The 18,056-nt window shown below is 40.8% G+C and overlaps 1 protein-coding gene across 1 annotated transcript in view; it reads right to left on the bottom strand.

Annotated features, from left to right (window-relative positions):
- Positions 1-373: 373 nt before the first annotated feature.
- The window catches only part of RYBP (RING1 and YY1 binding protein), a 78,159-nt gene continuing 60,476 nt past the window's right edge, over positions 374-18,056 (bottom strand). The window contains exons 3-5 of the mRNA XM_082685827.1: positions 1,512-1,688; positions 1,315-1,413; positions 374-910 (exon numbers count right to left, since the gene is read on the bottom strand). Coding sequence (XP_082541953.1) covers positions 658-910; positions 1,315-1,413; positions 1,512-1,688 — 529 coding nt within the window. The 3' untranslated portion in view covers positions 374-657. The remainder of the gene's footprint in view (positions 911-1,314; positions 1,414-1,511; positions 1,689-18,056) is intronic.

Raw genomic sequence — 18,056 nt, 5'->3', positions numbered from 1 at the left:
CCACGCAGGTTGGAACATACTTCATGTAAGACTGATTTTAATTTAATTTCAGCACTTTCATAGAAGGGACTGTCCCAGATCTGTAACTGTTCAATGTTGTATTCACTTCACAGTGTATCAAGCACCAGCGTTGCCATGGATTGGTTTCAAATAACCCTTTATATATAATTTTATATTTATATATATATAGTTATATCAAAACTGATAGTACATAGTATAACTGGAAGAAAGAACTAAACTTAAAAGGATATGCTGAAAGGATGGAGTCTGTGAACACAATAAATAAAAGTTCCCTCCCCCTCCCAACCACCCCCCCAACAAAACTAAAACAAAAAACCAGTTGTAATGTACATGGAAAATTGTGCACAGCAGATTTTTTTTTTTTTATAAAAAGTAGATTCAGGAGCACATCCAATTATAAATGATTGTTAGGAAAATCATATAAAACAATGGAATACATAAAAGTGTCAAGAGTAATCGTCAGGGTGCGAAATTCCTTGGTGGCCAGATGCCCATGGCAAGCAGAAATTATCCCGGCAGCTTCACTAAGAGGCCGATGTCCACAGAAGATTCTCCAGGGGGTGCAAGCAGCATGGGCAGGTGGAGGATTTGAATTTCATACCCTGATTCATAGTTTTCACAATTCCATGTGCAATTTCAGAAAGATTCATCATTTACTGCTGACATGTCGCCCTTTGGCGTGGAGGAACGGGAGGAGCCCTTGTCTGTGCTCTCCGACCCCGAGCTGCTCTGGTTCTGCTGTTCTGACCCTGCACTGGAGGTCACTGTGGATGAGGATGTCGAGGAGGAGCGAGTCTTTTCCTTAAAGTCTGTGATAATGACGGTGACGTTGCCCACAGTCACTGCCAACTGCTGTGCGGTGCTCCTGTCCACGTTTTTCAGCCGGGGCCTGAAAGCAACACCCCAGGGAACAGCCAATTAAATAAGCTATGGATTCAAAGCAACTTCATCAGTACACACGAGACTTTGTGACACTGTGGCAACGAATCTAAACTGGAGCCACACATACCAAAGCTTACTCCTTTGGCAATAGAAACCAATACTGAACAAAGCTTTGGACCAATGCAAATTATCATCAGTTTATCTTTTTCCTGTTGTGGCCACAGTGATACAGAAATGGCCCAAACACACATACGTGTGTCTTCAAAGTTAACAGCCCATACCTAGCTCATGCTCCCCCTGCCACACCATTCTTAGCCTGCAAACCCACAGGAACAAAACCACCCATGGGTTCTTGACTAGGACCAAGTAAATCAGAGCATCAGTGCTGTATTTCATTCTAGTTTCAAATACCTTGAGGTGTGATTCGTTTCACTGGTCTTTGTTGTAGCATTTGCAGACTGTATACTGTTTGCTTCGCTAGGAGGATCTTTCAGAATATCAGACTTTGGTCTAAGGTGGGGACATAACAAAAGGCATTTAAAACACAGCTTAGATTCACCTGCAAAATCATTTACAGTGTGCCGAGTTAGCTAAGAATGGGAACTTACTTTGTTTTCTTGTTGGTATTTTTCTTGGTGACACTAGGACTGATTTCCTTATCTTTCTCAGGTTTCTCTTTGTCTTGCTTTTCCACTTTCTCCTTCTTCTCCTTTTTAGGCGGTGGTGGGGTGGCGTACTGTTGTGCCACTTGTTGTGCCACCAGCTGAGAATTGATCCGAGGTTTTCTAGAACATTCAGAAAAGACACATCACTCTTGGCTTTATAAATTATTTCTCTCTCTCTTTTTTTAAATTTTGGATTTATAGTTTCTTCGGTATTTTATTACTGGTATCTAGCAACTCAAAACTAAACTACTTGTTACTTCTACACTATTGTGTCTGTGCAGTACAGATTAAGCTCATGAAACCTTTCCTCCTTCAAATCCACCTCCCGTGTAAATATATCTACCTTTAATGACACACACACATGTACTCACAAGTCTTTCAGCCCATAAAACATGACAGTGTTTCTGAGAGCGCTGAGAACACTACTTCTTTTGAGCTGTCAAGATTATACTGACTGACAGCTTTCAAATACTCCTGCTGCAGAGGGTTAATCTCATTTTATTAAATGGACACTGGTAATCCCTTGAAAGGAGAATGAAATTAGAAGTGTGACATTCACTTCTCAATCTAATTATTCCAACTTGCTCGGATCCCCTGCAGCTCTGTGATTGGCATGGACAACACATATAGAGCAATAAAAGGTAACTATGGTTCATACTAGCTCCCAAGGGGGTGAAAGACTGAGAGTCACTATAAAAAACCTCAGACAAGTGATACATTCATTGTGCCATCAACCATTCTGTCCCCGCCAATCTCCAACTGACACTGGCTCTTAACACTATTGTTTACAAATTCTAAGTGCTGCCAAACACTGTGCACAATGCAAAAGCATTCAGACCAAAATGGGAAAGGGAGAAAGAAGAACCTATGCTTATTTACAATATTCATTGAATAAAGACTACACAAGCCTATGCTTATATACAATATTCACTTTCAAAGACATTCCCATCTAGACCGACATTTATAATAGCATAAAGTCTCCAAAAACAAGGTAGGAAACAAATACCCAGATGGGCCATTAATGAGGTGAACGACTGGCTGCCGAATGTAACCATCACCTTCAGACCCTAGAGCTCCCTCTCATCCCTCTCCAGGATGGAGAACTGGGCCAGGAAAAATAACCCGACACCCTAGGTCTGGCTCATCAGTGGGTAGGCCAGTGGATGAACACTGTGGGGGTGGGGTGGGGGAGGGAACAAACCAACAAATTTAGAAAAACAAAACTTAAGAACTGCTAGATTCATGACATGCTGAAACCCTAAGGTAACTGCTGCGTTCCTTGAGCTCCTGAGTGCGGGTGTGGTGTGGATGAGGAGGAAAGCAGGCAGAGGAGGAAACTAATAGCTCACTCCCATGAGTTCCCCAAGGTGAGCCTGAGCATGGAAGCCACTGGGTTTGCTCTGAGCCTTTTAGTGCTTGTTCGGTGCCCGTGTGGCTTTGCCTGAAAACAGACCAACAAAGGCGCAACCAATCTCAGATCAAGTTTCCTACCGGCCTCCAGCAACACAGGCCTTCCTCATGGGGTGGCACACGTAAAACCCAGTCACGGGTACCCCTCAGCCTGGACCAAGAGATTCAAACACAGATGGGAGGTACCCTAAGGAAAGGGAGGAGTATACTTACTCTAAGCCCACAGTCCCCAAACACTCACAGCCCTTATGTGAAAGGTCACCTTCTCTTTTCCCAGGTTCTGAGAAAGGCAGAAGCAGCCATTCTAACACAGGCTACTCTGCCAAAGCACAAGTTCGAATGTATTAATACTTACAAGGAAGATAAGCACCACTACCAAACATTTCGCAAGCACTCATTGGGGACACAAACAGATCCACTGTCTAAAGGGATTACGGAACAATTTATATAAGTTAAAATAAAATGCCATACGCTAAACGCCGCTCAGGCATCAAAATGAGTAACCTGACCAAAATTAGTACTGTTAAAAAAGCAGAAAAACTTTATGAAAAACTACACCTTAAGGGAGATTTCAGTTAAGCCAGTATGTCCACTTTACTCCAGAGAACTCTGACACGCAAACACAGAGGGGGCCCCTAGACACCTATCTAAGAGAACCTTCCACAGAGACAGAATCTAAGGTCCTAATCAACAGGCCCACCCAGTGTGTATTAGAGGAGGCTGTCTCACTCTAGAACACCCTACAAAGTTCTGTCATTTGTAACGCTGTACTGAATTGTTAATCAACTGTATTCTCCTCAGTGGCAAGATCACATCTTCATCATTCTTGTCACCATGTCATTCAGCACAGTGGCAGATACTCAATAAAATTATCTACTGGATGAATAAAGACTAAACAAACATAGCAGAGAAAGACCAAGTAAAATGAGACCGGACAAGAGGGTTGAAGCTTTGGTGGTCAGGAGGACGTCAATGCTGACTTCCAGGAGAGCAGGCCACATGGGATCAATAGCTCCAAAGACTTGACGGATTACAGGCCGCACAAGGCCTGGCACAGAGGTGGGAAACAGGAACCCTTCTCTGAGCATCGTGGTGCTGAGGTAGAGGACAGCTCTGGCCATTATCGAAAGCAACAGGTTTGAGATTTCTATAGGAAAAGGAAAACTTAAATCATGTTGTATGCTGAAAGAGGGAAAAAGGCCGAAGGCAGGCCAAAGAGGGGTTAACTCATGGGGCAAAGGAGAGACAAGTACAACGAAGAAGAGTCCTGGGAAAGGAATGGGGACACCTTTCTTCTGAGACAGGAGAAAGATGCTACATAAAAAGGGGATTATGAGGGATGCCTGGGTGGCTCAGTTGGTTAAGCAGCTGCCTTCGGCTCAAGTCATGATCCCAGCGTCCTGGGATCGAGTCCCACATCGGGCTCCTTGCTCGGCGGGGAGCCTGCTTCTCCCTCTGCCTCTGCCTGCCATTCTGTATGCCTGTGCTAGCTCTCCGCCCCCCCCCCGATGGATGAATAAAATCTTTAAAAAAAAAAGGAGGGGGTATTATGAGGAGAAATTAGAGGAAGTCAGAGAGGAGAATCAGAAACCATGGACATTAAAAGTGGTGTATGGTTCAGTGAGAAACAGGCACTAAGAACAGAAAAGAGAGCTAGTTATGATCAGAGAGAGAAGGAAATTGCTAATTTTAATTTTTTAATTTGAGTAATTGGAGTAAAGCTGACACACAGTGTTACACTACTTTCAGGTCATTCAACAACTCTATATGCTACACCCACAAGTGCAGCTTCCATCAAAAAGGAAGTTACTTGTGTCTTGGGTGTGGGAGGGGACATGAGTGTGCGGGCCATAAAGATGCTCTCAACCAGCCTGACATCATGCTTGTCCAGGATGGAGTATTCCCAAACACGGCCGGCCTGCCAAGGCTCTGGGCATACCATGGCCAACAGGTGAGGTGCCCATGTGTTTCTGCCCCTGGTGATCATTCCCTAACACTTCCACAAATACACTATCAGAATTCTTCTTCAACACATGCACCATGATCCAGTACCTACAGGGAAAAAAATCCACATGTACAGAAAAATTCAGCCGTAATTCTTAATATGCAGCACACGTGCATACCAATGGGACTATTCTTACTTGCTTCTAAGAAAATGAACGGTGGAAGAATGGTGAAGTTGAGTGCTATTCTCCAATAGCCTACCAGGCCACAACCTCATAAATGAAAAGGACCCAAGGCTATTTGGGATCTGATAATAAGAAAAAAAGCAAGAAATACAGAGTGTCTGCTAAAAGCATCTGTGTTGTTTCAAAAATATTGCTGTTTTATGTCATATATGCCCTAAAATAAGAACCTAGGTCCTCAGGCATTACTTGTACCCTCCCCACAAAAAACCTTCCACAACAGACAAGCATTTATTACTTAAATTACTATAGCAGCTTTTTCAACCCCCACCCAAACAAGTGCCATAGAACTTCTGAAGGGTACTGGGGATGAGGTAGGAAATAAACCTAACCAATTTTTTAAAGACTGTATTTTTAAGTAATCTCTACACCCAAGGTGGGGCTCTGAGTTTGATCAGAGAGTCACATGCTCTTCTGAGTCAAGCAGGCACCTGACAGCTAACCAATTTTTAAAAGGTGCACAGTGTTTGGGAACGAAGTGCATACCAATACTTCCTGGTTCAAAATGCAAAGCCAATTATTTTGGAAGGGGAGGGTAAAGAAAACTAGAAGGCTCACCAGTGTGAATCCCCCAAAGTGCTGCCCTGTCAGGACAGTTTCGGTAGCTCCTGCCACCTGTCCCCTTCTTGTTCCCAGGCCTGTGTTGTGACTGCACGTGGAAGAAGGCGAATGTCCAATGCGCATGGAGAATGGCACACTCGGCTCCAGCGAGGCCGCGCCAGCCTCTCCAGACAAGACACTGAGGACTGCCTGGAATGGCTGAGGCAAGGTCCTTGCATGGCCGTCACAGAATGGGCACAGCACCTCTACTGGAGGGATGGACTGTCACCACTTCATAAAATAAGAAGAATGAGGAGCTGCAAGATAAATTTGTCTAAGGCTAACAATTAAGTAGCTCAGCTGCGATTTTTAACCCGGATCTATCTGGACTCTCTCTGGACTCCTGTTACGAAGATAACCTCAAATGACTCTCTCTGCTTTTCAAGAGTCCAGACATGTATGTGCATGTGTGTCTGTCTGTGAGAGACTCGGGCCCAGGGTACCAGGGATTTGAAAAGCCCAGGTTATCACCAGACAACTTGCCAAGAATGCCAGTAGCCACATTAGCCTCACCATCCTCATTCTGGAAAGGCCCCTATGGTTGTCCTTAAAGGAAGAGAAAAGGGCAGGGGGGTTGACAAGAATGCTTTCCACTGTCTATGGAACATTCCCAGGAAGGAGTGAACCCTTATCATGATATGGGACACCTGCAGATCAATAAGAAATCATTCCCTTCCATAGATTTACATTGCCTAATGTGCACTTAATAGGCACAACTTTCAACATGTTGAAAGGGTCAATTCTTCAATATGCAGGTGCCAGTCTAAGTTCTTCAAAATTACCTGTTTTTCAACTAATAAACCTAAAATAAGCAATTAATAACCTTCAAAATACAGTGGGAAGCACGAGATCAAAGCGCACAGCTTAAGCTTTAGATGTCCACTAAGCCTTGAATTAAAGCCAATCAAATAACAACAACAACAAACAAATGAAAAAACCTATCTGAGAAATGTTATAAACAGGGGGGCCTAGTTTCCCTTCCTTAGAGAGTAAAGTTGACACTAAAGATTTTTGCATCTTCTTTTAGACTTTTAATGGGAAAAATATCTTAAAATTATTTTATAGGTTTATTATTGCTGTTTCAATAAACATTTACAAAGAAAATATGCTGTGACATTTTCAATAATAGACATTATGAAAACATGTCTATGTACTTGCATTCAAAACAGCTAATATTTTGGGATGCCTGGGTGGCTCAGTCTGTTAAGTGTCTGCCTTCGGCTCAGGTCATGATCCTGGGGTCCTGTGATGGAGTCCAGCACTAGGCTCCCTCTCAGTGGGGTGTCTGCTTCTCGGGCTGCCACTCCCCCCACTTGTGCCCTTGCTCCCTCTCTCTTTCTGACAAATAAAAAATCTTGAGGGGGGGGGGACCACAAAAAAAACCCACACAGCTAATATTTCAGTAAAGAGTCCCTTCCATAAAAAGTGAAGCAAATCTTCATGTATAGAAACCTTATTTTATACTAGGAAAGAAAAATTTCAGAGTTTAAACATATCTGAATGAATGAATAGAAATGAAAGCACAAAACAATCTTTCTGAATTGTTTTGTTATGTATACTCATGCCACTTTGGGGGAACACACATAAACCTTTTTAAAAAAAATTTTAGTCAAACCTATTTTTAAGAGGTGTTTCCACCATATACCCATTTTTTTGTCTGCTTATGTACTCAGGGGAACATGAGATCTTACCACTCATTTCTCATGCATTTTCTCTATCTCAGCTAGCAAACACACAACAAGACAAATCCATTTTCTTGTGGTTCGGGCAACAAAGAAGAAGAATCTCTAACAAATTTTATCTTTTCCTTGATTACATTCAGCTTTTCCTAAATTATCACTAACAAATTGTATCTTTTCCCTGATTATGTTCAGCTTTTCCTAAATTATCATTTGTGCATTTTGCCAACTTAAGAGAATTCCATCTGGTGTCTCACTTTTCAATTAAAATACCCCCAAAGGCTCTGGAATCAATCAACTCATCCTTTTTTTTTTTTTTTTTTTTTAAAGGTACTTTACAAACTTAACAAAACATCTTCACTAAGCTTGTACTTTCCTCAAGTTCTCTGGATGTTTACAACTCCCCAAACCTTGTCTTGCCTTGGCAATGTGTTAGTTGAAGAACTAGCAACTTCAAGGATTTAACAGTTCTAAGAATGCCTTTCCACTATTAGCTCACTCCTATCAGGAGCCCATTTTTTAATGCTATATCACATAGTAACATAAATGAACCTTCACACGACCCATTTTCCTGTCCCTATGTGCAAAAGGTCATCCTATACATATGTACTGGGCTAGCTAGGTCAGATTCTACCACACTCAACAGTGACTGAACTTTTGTATTAATGATGCCCCCAAACAAAAACATACCAGCTAGGAACACAACAATGTCTGTATTTACTTCCAAGGCAATGTATACACTGGGTCAACAACACTGTCCAAACCACAATAATGGCCCCTGGCTTTGATGACTAGTACAGAAAAGAGGCTCTACAAGAACAACCTGTTTTCTGTTCATTTTACCCACCAGGTCCTGACCCGTTGTATTTTTTTTTTTTTTTTTTAAATAGCAATGATAACCCAGAAGAGAAATGCTGTGAACAGAAACAGAAGTTAGAATTCTAGCCCCAACATCAATGACCATGAGACCTCAAAAGGTGATAGAAAACTTTTAAAATCTAGAAATGTACAGAACAAATTTAAAGGTAATAGGCCACTTTTAGGGTTCTTTCCCTTTGTGTATACTTGTTTTTTAGTAATTATCATCTCACTTTATCCTCAATAATTCTAAAGGTAAGTTAGATAGCCAGCAAGAGTCTCAGTTTTAAAACAAAATAAAAGGGTTAACAACTACCCCAAAGAGAAGAATCATCTCCAGACTATCAGGGTGGTACTCTTTCAGCTACCCATGTAAGCTGAGGCTTTTTTTAAACAAAGGATTTTAATCTCTTTAAAATTTCTGTACTAAGAATCTCCAACGTGATCAACTAGCCCAATGAAGAGTAAAAGATGAGGAAATACAGCAGATAATCTGGTTTAAAAATAAATCCCCAGGGAGTTTCTAGTTAAGTGCTTTCTCCAACACTATTTCAAAGGACTGATTATCTTAACAGACCTATGTTCAGCTTTGGGAAAATGAAACCATTCCCAACCCAATTCCTCCCTGATGCAGGAAACACAAGACCTTGTCGTACCCGTTATTAGTCCCAACGACCGGGGTGCCCTTTCAGCTGGCTGGCTGGCTGGGGCCCATGACAACATTACTTAGACCTAGCTGGCTTTGCTGTGAAAGATCAGTACTCGTGGCCTTTCCCAGAGCTGCTCCAGCCACAATGTCAGGCCACGCTGCACCAGGGTGAAAAGAAACCTGTATGATCTTGTGACTTTCACCGAGGCCAATCATAATTTTCACATGGATAACTTTAAAAGTCAAGTATCACTTAACTTTGCTAGGATCATACATGGTATGGCATTATTAATGCCTCTCTGCTTCCCAAACAATATCTCTTCTTGCTATTCTTTTCCTTCTAATAAAGAAAATGTTCTTTCCTCTCTCATGTAAACAACACTTGTCTTCATGAAATTTCTCAAATCCTTTGGCTTATCTTTTAGAATTAGCCATTAAGTGACCCAAGGGGTCTTAGTTCTCATTCTAGGTCACTCCTTACCAAAGTACGCAAATTTGACTCAGGGTAACCACTCTACTTTGTACCAGAAAACTAAAAGCTTTCTCTCAAATCTGCCTTCAGCTACCAAGTTTTTAAAAAACCCAAACCAGCACCATAATTTATCTCCTGTATCTTTCCTTCCACCATCTTCCACACTGCTGACAGGGAGAGCACAGACTCTGGAGTTAGGACAGCCTTTGGACTGCATATAGGCCCCGCTACTGAGAGCTAGTAGTAGTAGTTACTCAAAATGGTAATGGGTCAATATCTCATTTAATACAGTTGAAGTCAAGATTAAACGAGGTGAAGTTCACTTAGTTTACCATAGCACCTGTACACAGAATGCAGATACTCAACAAAATAATTCCCCTTAAAAGTTAACAGGCACATTTCAAAACACTACTTTTCCAGCTGCAAATGTGTCTACCACCCTTCCTCAAATACTGGGAAGCAAATGGCAAGATCTGGTAAACCTTGGCCCAGGAAATGGTTCTAGAGATATAAATCCTTCACACATGTTAGTATCCTAAAGTTAATTATGCTATCTAATGCTCTCCAGATACAACTTGGTTAGGAACAAGTGGCTCTCACAGAACTAATATAACCATCATTAACAAATAGTAGAATCAGCAATGTTCTATTCTAGATTCAAAATTGTCATTTTGAATATTCATATGTCTCTTAATCCCTGAAACACACCTACTTTACAAATAACCACTAAATTTATGCACTATATAACTTTTCTAGAACTCAAACACATTCAACAGGTAAAAGGAGCTACAGGTAGTTTGGAGTCTTGAAAGGAAGACATCTTTTTTTTTTTTTTTAAAGATTTTATTTATTTGAGAGAGAGAGAGAGAGAAAGAGACAGTGGGAGAGAACACAAGTGGGGAAGAGAGAGAGAAGCAGAATCTCTGCTAAGCAGGGAGCCCAATGTGGGCTCAAACCCAGGACCCCAGGATCATGACCTGAGCTGAAGGCAGACATTTAATCGACTGAGCTACCCCAGGTGCCCCAAGACATCTAGTTTATAGAACAACCTGGCAGCAATGAGTATCTTAGTTTCACGGTTCTCAAACTGTGGTCCAGAAACTCCAGGGGGCGGGTCAGTCCTCCAGACCCTTTCAAGGAGGGTCTACCTATAAAAGCCAAAAACTATTTCCACAGTAATTTATTCTCCATAGTAATTATTTCCACAGTAATTCTAAAACACTACTTGCCTTTTCACTTTCCAAAGATTATATGACATAGTGACATCACTGCTCTGACATCTCATGAAATATGTCCGTACATCTGATGCTTAAAGCAATACAGTTAGAACTATACAGGACTGCTTATACACAGATCTTTTCTGATACAGTACAGTACTGTAAATGTATTTTCTTTTCCTTATGATTTTTTAAAAGATTTTATTTATTTTTTTGACAGAGAGAAAGAGATCACAAGTAGGCAGAGCAGCAGGCAGAGAGAGAGAGGCAGAACCAGGAGGACAGCAGAGAGCGGAGCTGGGTCCCAGGACCCGAGATCATGAACTGAGCCAAAGGCAGAGGCTTAACCCACTGAGCCACCCAGGCAGCCCCCACCCTTATGATATTCTTAGTAAGATTTTCTCTAGCTTACTTTACTACAGGGATACAGTAATACATGTAATGTACAAGATACGTGTTAATCAACTGTTTATGTTATCACAAAGAAATGATAAGAGTAAGCAATCAGTAGGTTAATTAAATTTTGAGGGAGTCAAAAGTTATATGCAGATGTGACTGCAGGGGCTGGGCAGGGAGGTCTGTACCTGTACAACCTCCCTGTTGTTCAAGGGTCAACTTTATATAGTCTTGTGTTTTAAACATTTCTCAGTTTTCATTTCTGATACGGAAAATATTTATAGATAGATACAACCAATATGACTGAAAGCTCCTTGGGATCTATAATAATTTTATCAACAGAACTCCTGACCAAAAAGCTTGAGAACTGCTATCCTAGAACTGTGCCAAATTTTCTTACTATTCAAGTCTGCTTTATTACAGGCAAAGAAAGCAGACACTCAGAAAGCAACTTCTAAAATAACTGAAGCTGAAATTATTCCTCAGCAAAACTTAAAAAAAGAAACATGAAAAGCAACATTACCTCCAAATGCAGGTTAAAAAAGTTTGAAAATCAACACAAATTTTATACTTAGTAAACAACAACTTTTAAGAAGTGGGCTTAAAGTATTTCAACTATAGACTAAAATCTGGCTTCCTTCTATTTCCTCTCCCCTGTGGTGCCTAAAATAACAGATTTTTATTGTGGTCATTCAAATATTTTAAGTAAATGTCCCACAAATATGCCCTTTAGATCTCCCAAGCCATTTCTCAACCCAATGAGCCACCCAGGTGCCTCTCCCACAGCCATTTCTCAAAAGCAAGCCCATTCACTCATTAAGAATGTACTAGCTCACTTGAAGTAAGGAAAACTATTTACTAAATTGTTTTTAAACTGGACCTTCTTTGAAGATGGCTAACTGAATTTTTTTATACCTCTATTCATAATTTTCAACATAAATTTAATTCTACAACAACAGACTTCAGTGTCCAGACTGAAAAGGTTCTTTGGCTCGCTAGAGATATCCTCTGAGCAGTATCTTTGAGCCACTGCCACTCTGGAGGCAGCCTATCATCTATCTGAAGCCACTGTCCAGGACACTACAGGTGCGATGGAGGCAACTCTCCCCAGCCCCTCTTTTAGAGGAGAAAGCCCAATAGGGATCCAATCCCTACCTTCTGGGCTAGCATCTTCTACCTCTCAAACCCCATGTGAGGGAAGGCACAGAGAAATGGCATGCCTTGTGCTGTCTCCTCTCCCAGTTTCGCCTCTGGAATTCTGGTTTTTGTTTTCAAATTCACTGAACATGTTTTGCCTTGTGTCTCCCACATGCCTAGTCAGGGTGCTGTGCCATCGGGATGTGTGTGGATATATGCTCAGTTTTCCAAGGAACTGAGGAGAATAGATTCCAATGGCCCAGATCGCTGGTAAGGGTCCTGTTTTAGGAGGTGATCACTGACACACAAGCTGGATCATAGAACTTCACAGGTGAGGTGTCTAAAAAGTCTCCCCCTCTTTGCTTTCTGTATTTTGGAACTTAACTCAGTGTGATCTTGAATGAGTTACGTATCCTCTCTAAACTTTAGTTCCCTCACTGGCAAAGGAGATTAGAGGTAAGTGATCTCTAAAGGCACCTTTAACTAAGACACCTGTATTCAATATTTAATAGAAACAACTAGAGTATTTGTTCCCAAGGCAAAGGCAAGTTTTCAGTTTATCTTTTTAGTAACTCATTTAGCCTCTTTTTAAAAAATGGGATTGAACATCATGAGGTACATTCTACAAACTACACTGTTGGTTTAGTGACTGATATGACCTCTCTCTCCTCTTGCAAAAGACACACAAAATTACTTTATAAATGATGTCAATGATTTAAGAGGAATCACAGAAACTACAGATCTCTAAGCAAACCACATTTGCAGATGCAAATAAACCCAATGATGAACCAAGTCCTTCTCTCTCCAAGAAACACTATACTAAAGCAATCCAAATCACTCTGCAAATTACAGCTGTCAAAGATCCCATTTAAAATGCATTTCACTACTTTGAAATTACAGTTCGTGTCACAAAACTGGGCACTTGCAAAACACACAAAAGAATGAGAACATCTTCAAAGGGGAATAAGCAATAAGATAATTCAAAGGAATCTAAGGTCTAGCAAGTCAGTAGCCTTTCTTCAGGTCTTGGTTTTCTCACCAGTAAAATTAAAGGGCTGGGCTTAATTAAGGTAATCTTTAAGGATTCTTTCAAACCTAACCCTTAAAAACAAAGCAAAAATGTACATACCAGAAAATAACAGTTCTAACAAACAAGCTAGTTCCTGGTCAAATTATCATGTTATAGTGGGTTTCGTAAATCACCGGTAATCAAAACTTAACGCCTGCCATCACTTCGGAAGGCTGTCTACTACAGAGTTTTCTCAGCGTCGGCGCTATTGATATCTTGGACCTCCTCATTTTTTGCTGTAGGGGCTGTGCTTAGGCACAGGGAAGTCCTTAGCAGTATCCCTGGCCTCTACCTACCAGATGCCAGTAACACCCCATCCCCAAGTTCAGACAAGCAAAAATTTCACCAGACACTGCCAAGTGTTCTCTGGGAGGCAAAATCAAATAAATCATCCACAGGTAAAACCCACTGGTCTGTACAAGAATGTAACATAGAGGAGAAATATTTACAAACACGGGGAAGCGGCCCAGATTACAACAGCACTTCCATTAAAATTTCATCGAATGATTTCCACCAAAACTATATGTAATGTGTTCATGATTCTAGTTGCTGGGGTTTACTTACCAGAAAGTGGGATTTAGAAAGAATAATCTGAAGAACTCTGAATATATTCACTTATTTTTTATAAAGTCGTATGATAACTCTTCTCAAACACTGCAATAATTTTAATAAAGTTTTGTACTGCATAGCAACACAAGGATTTACCCATTGTAAGATATATCATTTACACTGATATTAAACTCAGGTCTTTGGTAATTCCATGCATAGCCAAGCGTCGTAGATTTGGTCAGGAGCACACCAGTTGCTCAGATCTAAGTAACAACATTTTAATATGTACCACCTATTCCAAGGGGAAAGCCCAAGATAAAATGTAAAGCAATTTCTGTATATTAATGACCTTGAGACCAGTCTGATCCATCACCAAAGAGATGCCAGAGGAAAGACTATTTGATGGCCTCTACACAATTTCAACTCTGCCTCTTAAGGTTATCTAGATTTTAGACACTTCAGGTTAATCATGGTTTTTATTTCCAGTAAGCAAAGGGAAATTTTAGGGTATCTCAAACAACTGAAAAATTAGACGTGAATGAAGATGAGGACTCTGAAACCACTAGGAGCTCTCAGCTACAGAAACTAGCAATGGAGGGGCGCCTGGGTGGCTCAGTGGGTTAAAGCCTCTGCTTTCGGCTCAGGTCATGATCTCAGGGTCCTGGGATCGAGCCCCGCATCGGGCTCTCTGCTCTGCGGGAAGCCTGCTTCCTCCTCTCTCTGCCTGCCTCTCTGCTTACCTGTGATTTCTCTCTGTCAAATAAATAAATAAAATCTTTTTTAAAAAAAGAAAAGAAACTAGCAATGGAGTCTCAGAATTCCTTCAACTTGTAACTATGATTTTGTTTTGTGAGCAGCATGTGGGACAGTGTGGCATGGGGTGCAGGCGGGACTTCCAGCATTGACATCTACAGTACAGTGAATCTCTGAATTCAGTGTCTGGTCCTGTTTGTTACACGTGAATGACATTTCTCTGATAACCAGAAAATCATGAGGATTATCTGAATAAGAACAGAAACCTAAATAAAGACGAGAAGATGTCGAGATCCATGGTCAGCAGCCACGTATCACACCCGAACAGGTCCAAGTAGGCACCTATCTTAGTGCCTAAGAAATTAGTCATGCAAGTACCAATATCTGCTTTAGATAAAGAAAACACCTGTTGCAAAATATTGATAGCCACTTCTTTCTAGATTGAATCCCTTTAGTTCTGAAGGGCCTCAGAAAGTGATGTTAAGGACATTAAGAAACATTCTTATATAAAAACTCTTAATTCTGTGCACAGCCACTACCTATTAAGTATCTTTTTTTTTTTTTTAACTTGGGCAAAATTCTCAGAAAAATTTTCCTATCAAGTAAACAGATGTCATCCAATCCAAATTAAGGTGCTGCTTAATGTTTTTAGTGTCAAACATTTGTTATTACTGTGTTCAGACCAACAACTCTGTATATTCTCTCCTCCTCATTATTCACACGCTACCATTACCATACAGCACAGCCCACTTGCCTCAATCTCTCCTACCACACTTTTAACATCTTCACTGTCTTCCTCTCTTCTACTTCAGGACCTAAGCACGTTCCTCCTTAGTGTTTTCAGCCTTCCCTCTAATTAATCTCACACGATGCTATTGAGACCAAGGGTCTGAAAAAGAAAGTTTGGGTATTTCTCTAAAATCTCTGCCCCTGCCAGTGGTTTACAGAAGTAAAACTCCCTAACTAGATGTGAAGGGCTCCCCACAATTCAGTTCCAACACTCCGCTCAAGTTCACTGTTCCTCTACAGTCACCACACCTCAAGTTGCTCCTGAATTCTACATCAAGCTACAGGTACCTTAGCTCAGCTTTTTCAGAAGATATCCTTTACCATTTGCTTTTGCTTATCTACTGATCCCTTAGCTTGGGAAGTGTCCTTCCCCATAACTGATGTGCAAAACCCATACCTATTTGAAGATGCAAACCAAATACCCCAGCTTTTGGAAATTCTCCTGGCTAATACCAGTTAGTGGCTAGATTTTCAGGGTTCCCAAACTGCCTGATCTACCTCTACTACTTAATACTCTACATTATAATACCACCTTATTTATTTGTCTCTTCTTACAAGATGATGAACATCTCTGAGGCAATACTGACATTTTAAGTTTTATGTTGTACTTCCCAAACCTGCTTCAAAATAATTGTTTCCTGACAGTAGCTCCATTATTGCTGGCTGCAGGAATGTTGTCTGTACAACGTGGAGCAGACAGCAGATGCTGTATCAGCATGTAACACAAGATTTTAGTATTATAATACTTCACTGAACATTCTCTCTGGGCCTCAGACTGAGGGACTTTGTTCAACTCATCTTTTATATTGCTGTTCCCCAGCAAAAGCCTAGGACACAGTAGGTTCTCAATGAATATAAATATCTACCCCGGGGACTGAACAGCTCCCAGTTTAAAAGGGGAGGAAGAAGCAAAAAAAAGTAATCAGCAATGAAACGCATCCTGAAAACAGAGACACTGTGTTGTGTGTCCTGCATGGATCATCTCAAATTCTCACAACTTTCTAAAGTCACTGCAGGAACCAAAGCCTGAAGGTCTGACATAAACAGAAGGCCAGAACTGGTAGAGTTTAATCCAAGTTTATGCTCTTTTCCATCAACCCACACTGCCCACCCAGTGAACCTCAACAAAGGAAGGAGGGAACTGAAACCAGTGAGGATAACAAAAGAGAATGGCATACTGAGAGAGAGAATGATTACAGGAAAAAAACAGCCATAATATTTGAAGTTGCAGCAAATGAGGACTGAAAAAAACAGTTCTCTGAATCTGTTAATCAAGGAGGTGCATTTGCAAAAGGAATGTTTCTCTTCCATTCCTTCAAATTACACAAATGCCCCTTCACCTTTCCTCCTAACTCAAATATCCCAACTATTTCAACATATCCAACCTACACTCACAACTATATAGGTATGAAGAAAGCAGACTCTGACACTGTGCTGTACAATGCCTGTTATTTTTAAATATCTAGGGCCAATGAATTGGTACAAAATCCTTAGGAAGTAAAGCCTAAGGAATGCTCTTGATCTTTTCTGTTTCTCTAGCAAAGTAGAAAAGATCTATGGGTTAACAAATGACTTCTCAAAGCATTGCACAATTAATAAGTCTGCTTTCTTAGTATTTTTTTTAAAGATTTTATTTATTTATTTGACAGACAAGAAATCACAAGTAGGCAGAGAGGCAGGCAGAGAGAGGGAGGAGGAAGCAGGCTCCCCGCTGAGCAGAGAGCCTGTCGGCGGGGCTTGATCCCACGACCCTGGAACCATGACCCGAGCCAAAGGCAGAGGCTTTAACCCAATGAGCCACCCAGGTGCCCCTCTGCTTTCTTAGTCTTACAGGAACCACATTATCACAAGAGTAAGTACTGTGGCATCAAGTGGGATTCTCCTACTACCTGCAAGCTTTCCAATTACACAGATTTATCTAAATCCTTCGCTTATAGGGGGATATTTGTATAAACTAAGAATATGGTATAGTGCATACATGCAAGTATCCACATCATTCCAACACAAGAAATTTCCAAGTTGGTACTTTATTTCAAATCAAGTATCTGCATTCAGCATCAATGTAAGCCAATTTGCATACCCTGTAATAAAATTCCAACAAAATAAAGGTAAGGAACCTGTGGTCTTGCAAAAACGACTCTTCAATGCCTTTGTTTGAAAGACTTTCTCCCTCTTAAGCCAAACTGCTGTAACTTAACTTTCTTCAAAGATTCACTGAAAATCTGATTCACTAATTTGCAAAGCTAAGAGATTTTTCAAGTGCTTTGTTTCAGAAGTCTGGAAACAAGTTTTATATGTTTCATTTTTACTAATTTTAGAGTTGCAAAAATAGTACCAAGTTGGCATATACCTGTCATCCAGCTTCTCCTAATGTCTACTTCTTATATAAACCTAACTATCAAAACCCCCAAATTAATACCAGGGTACAATATTGTTAACTAAACTGGACAATTTTTTTTTTTTTTTTAAGAGAGAGCAAGTGTTGCATACACAAGTTGGCTGAGGGAGGGGAGAATAGAGAGATAGAGAATCTCAAGCAGGCTCTATACCCAGAGCAGAGCCTGACATCCCTGAGATCATGACCTGAGTCAAAATCAAGAGTCAGACACTTAATCCACTGAGCCACCCAGGTGCCTCTGGACACACTTTTTTTTTTTTTTTTTTTTTAAATTCTCACCCCTTGGGGCGCCTGGGTGGCTCAGTGGGTTAGGCCGCTGCCTTCGG

This window comes from Mustela nivalis (assembly GCF_964662115.1).
Source record: "Mustela nivalis genome assembly, chromosome: 1".
Lineage (NCBI taxonomy): Eukaryota > Metazoa > Chordata > Mammalia > Carnivora > Mustelidae > Mustela > Mustela nivalis.
This window is presented reverse-complemented; position numbering and strand designations above follow the sequence as displayed.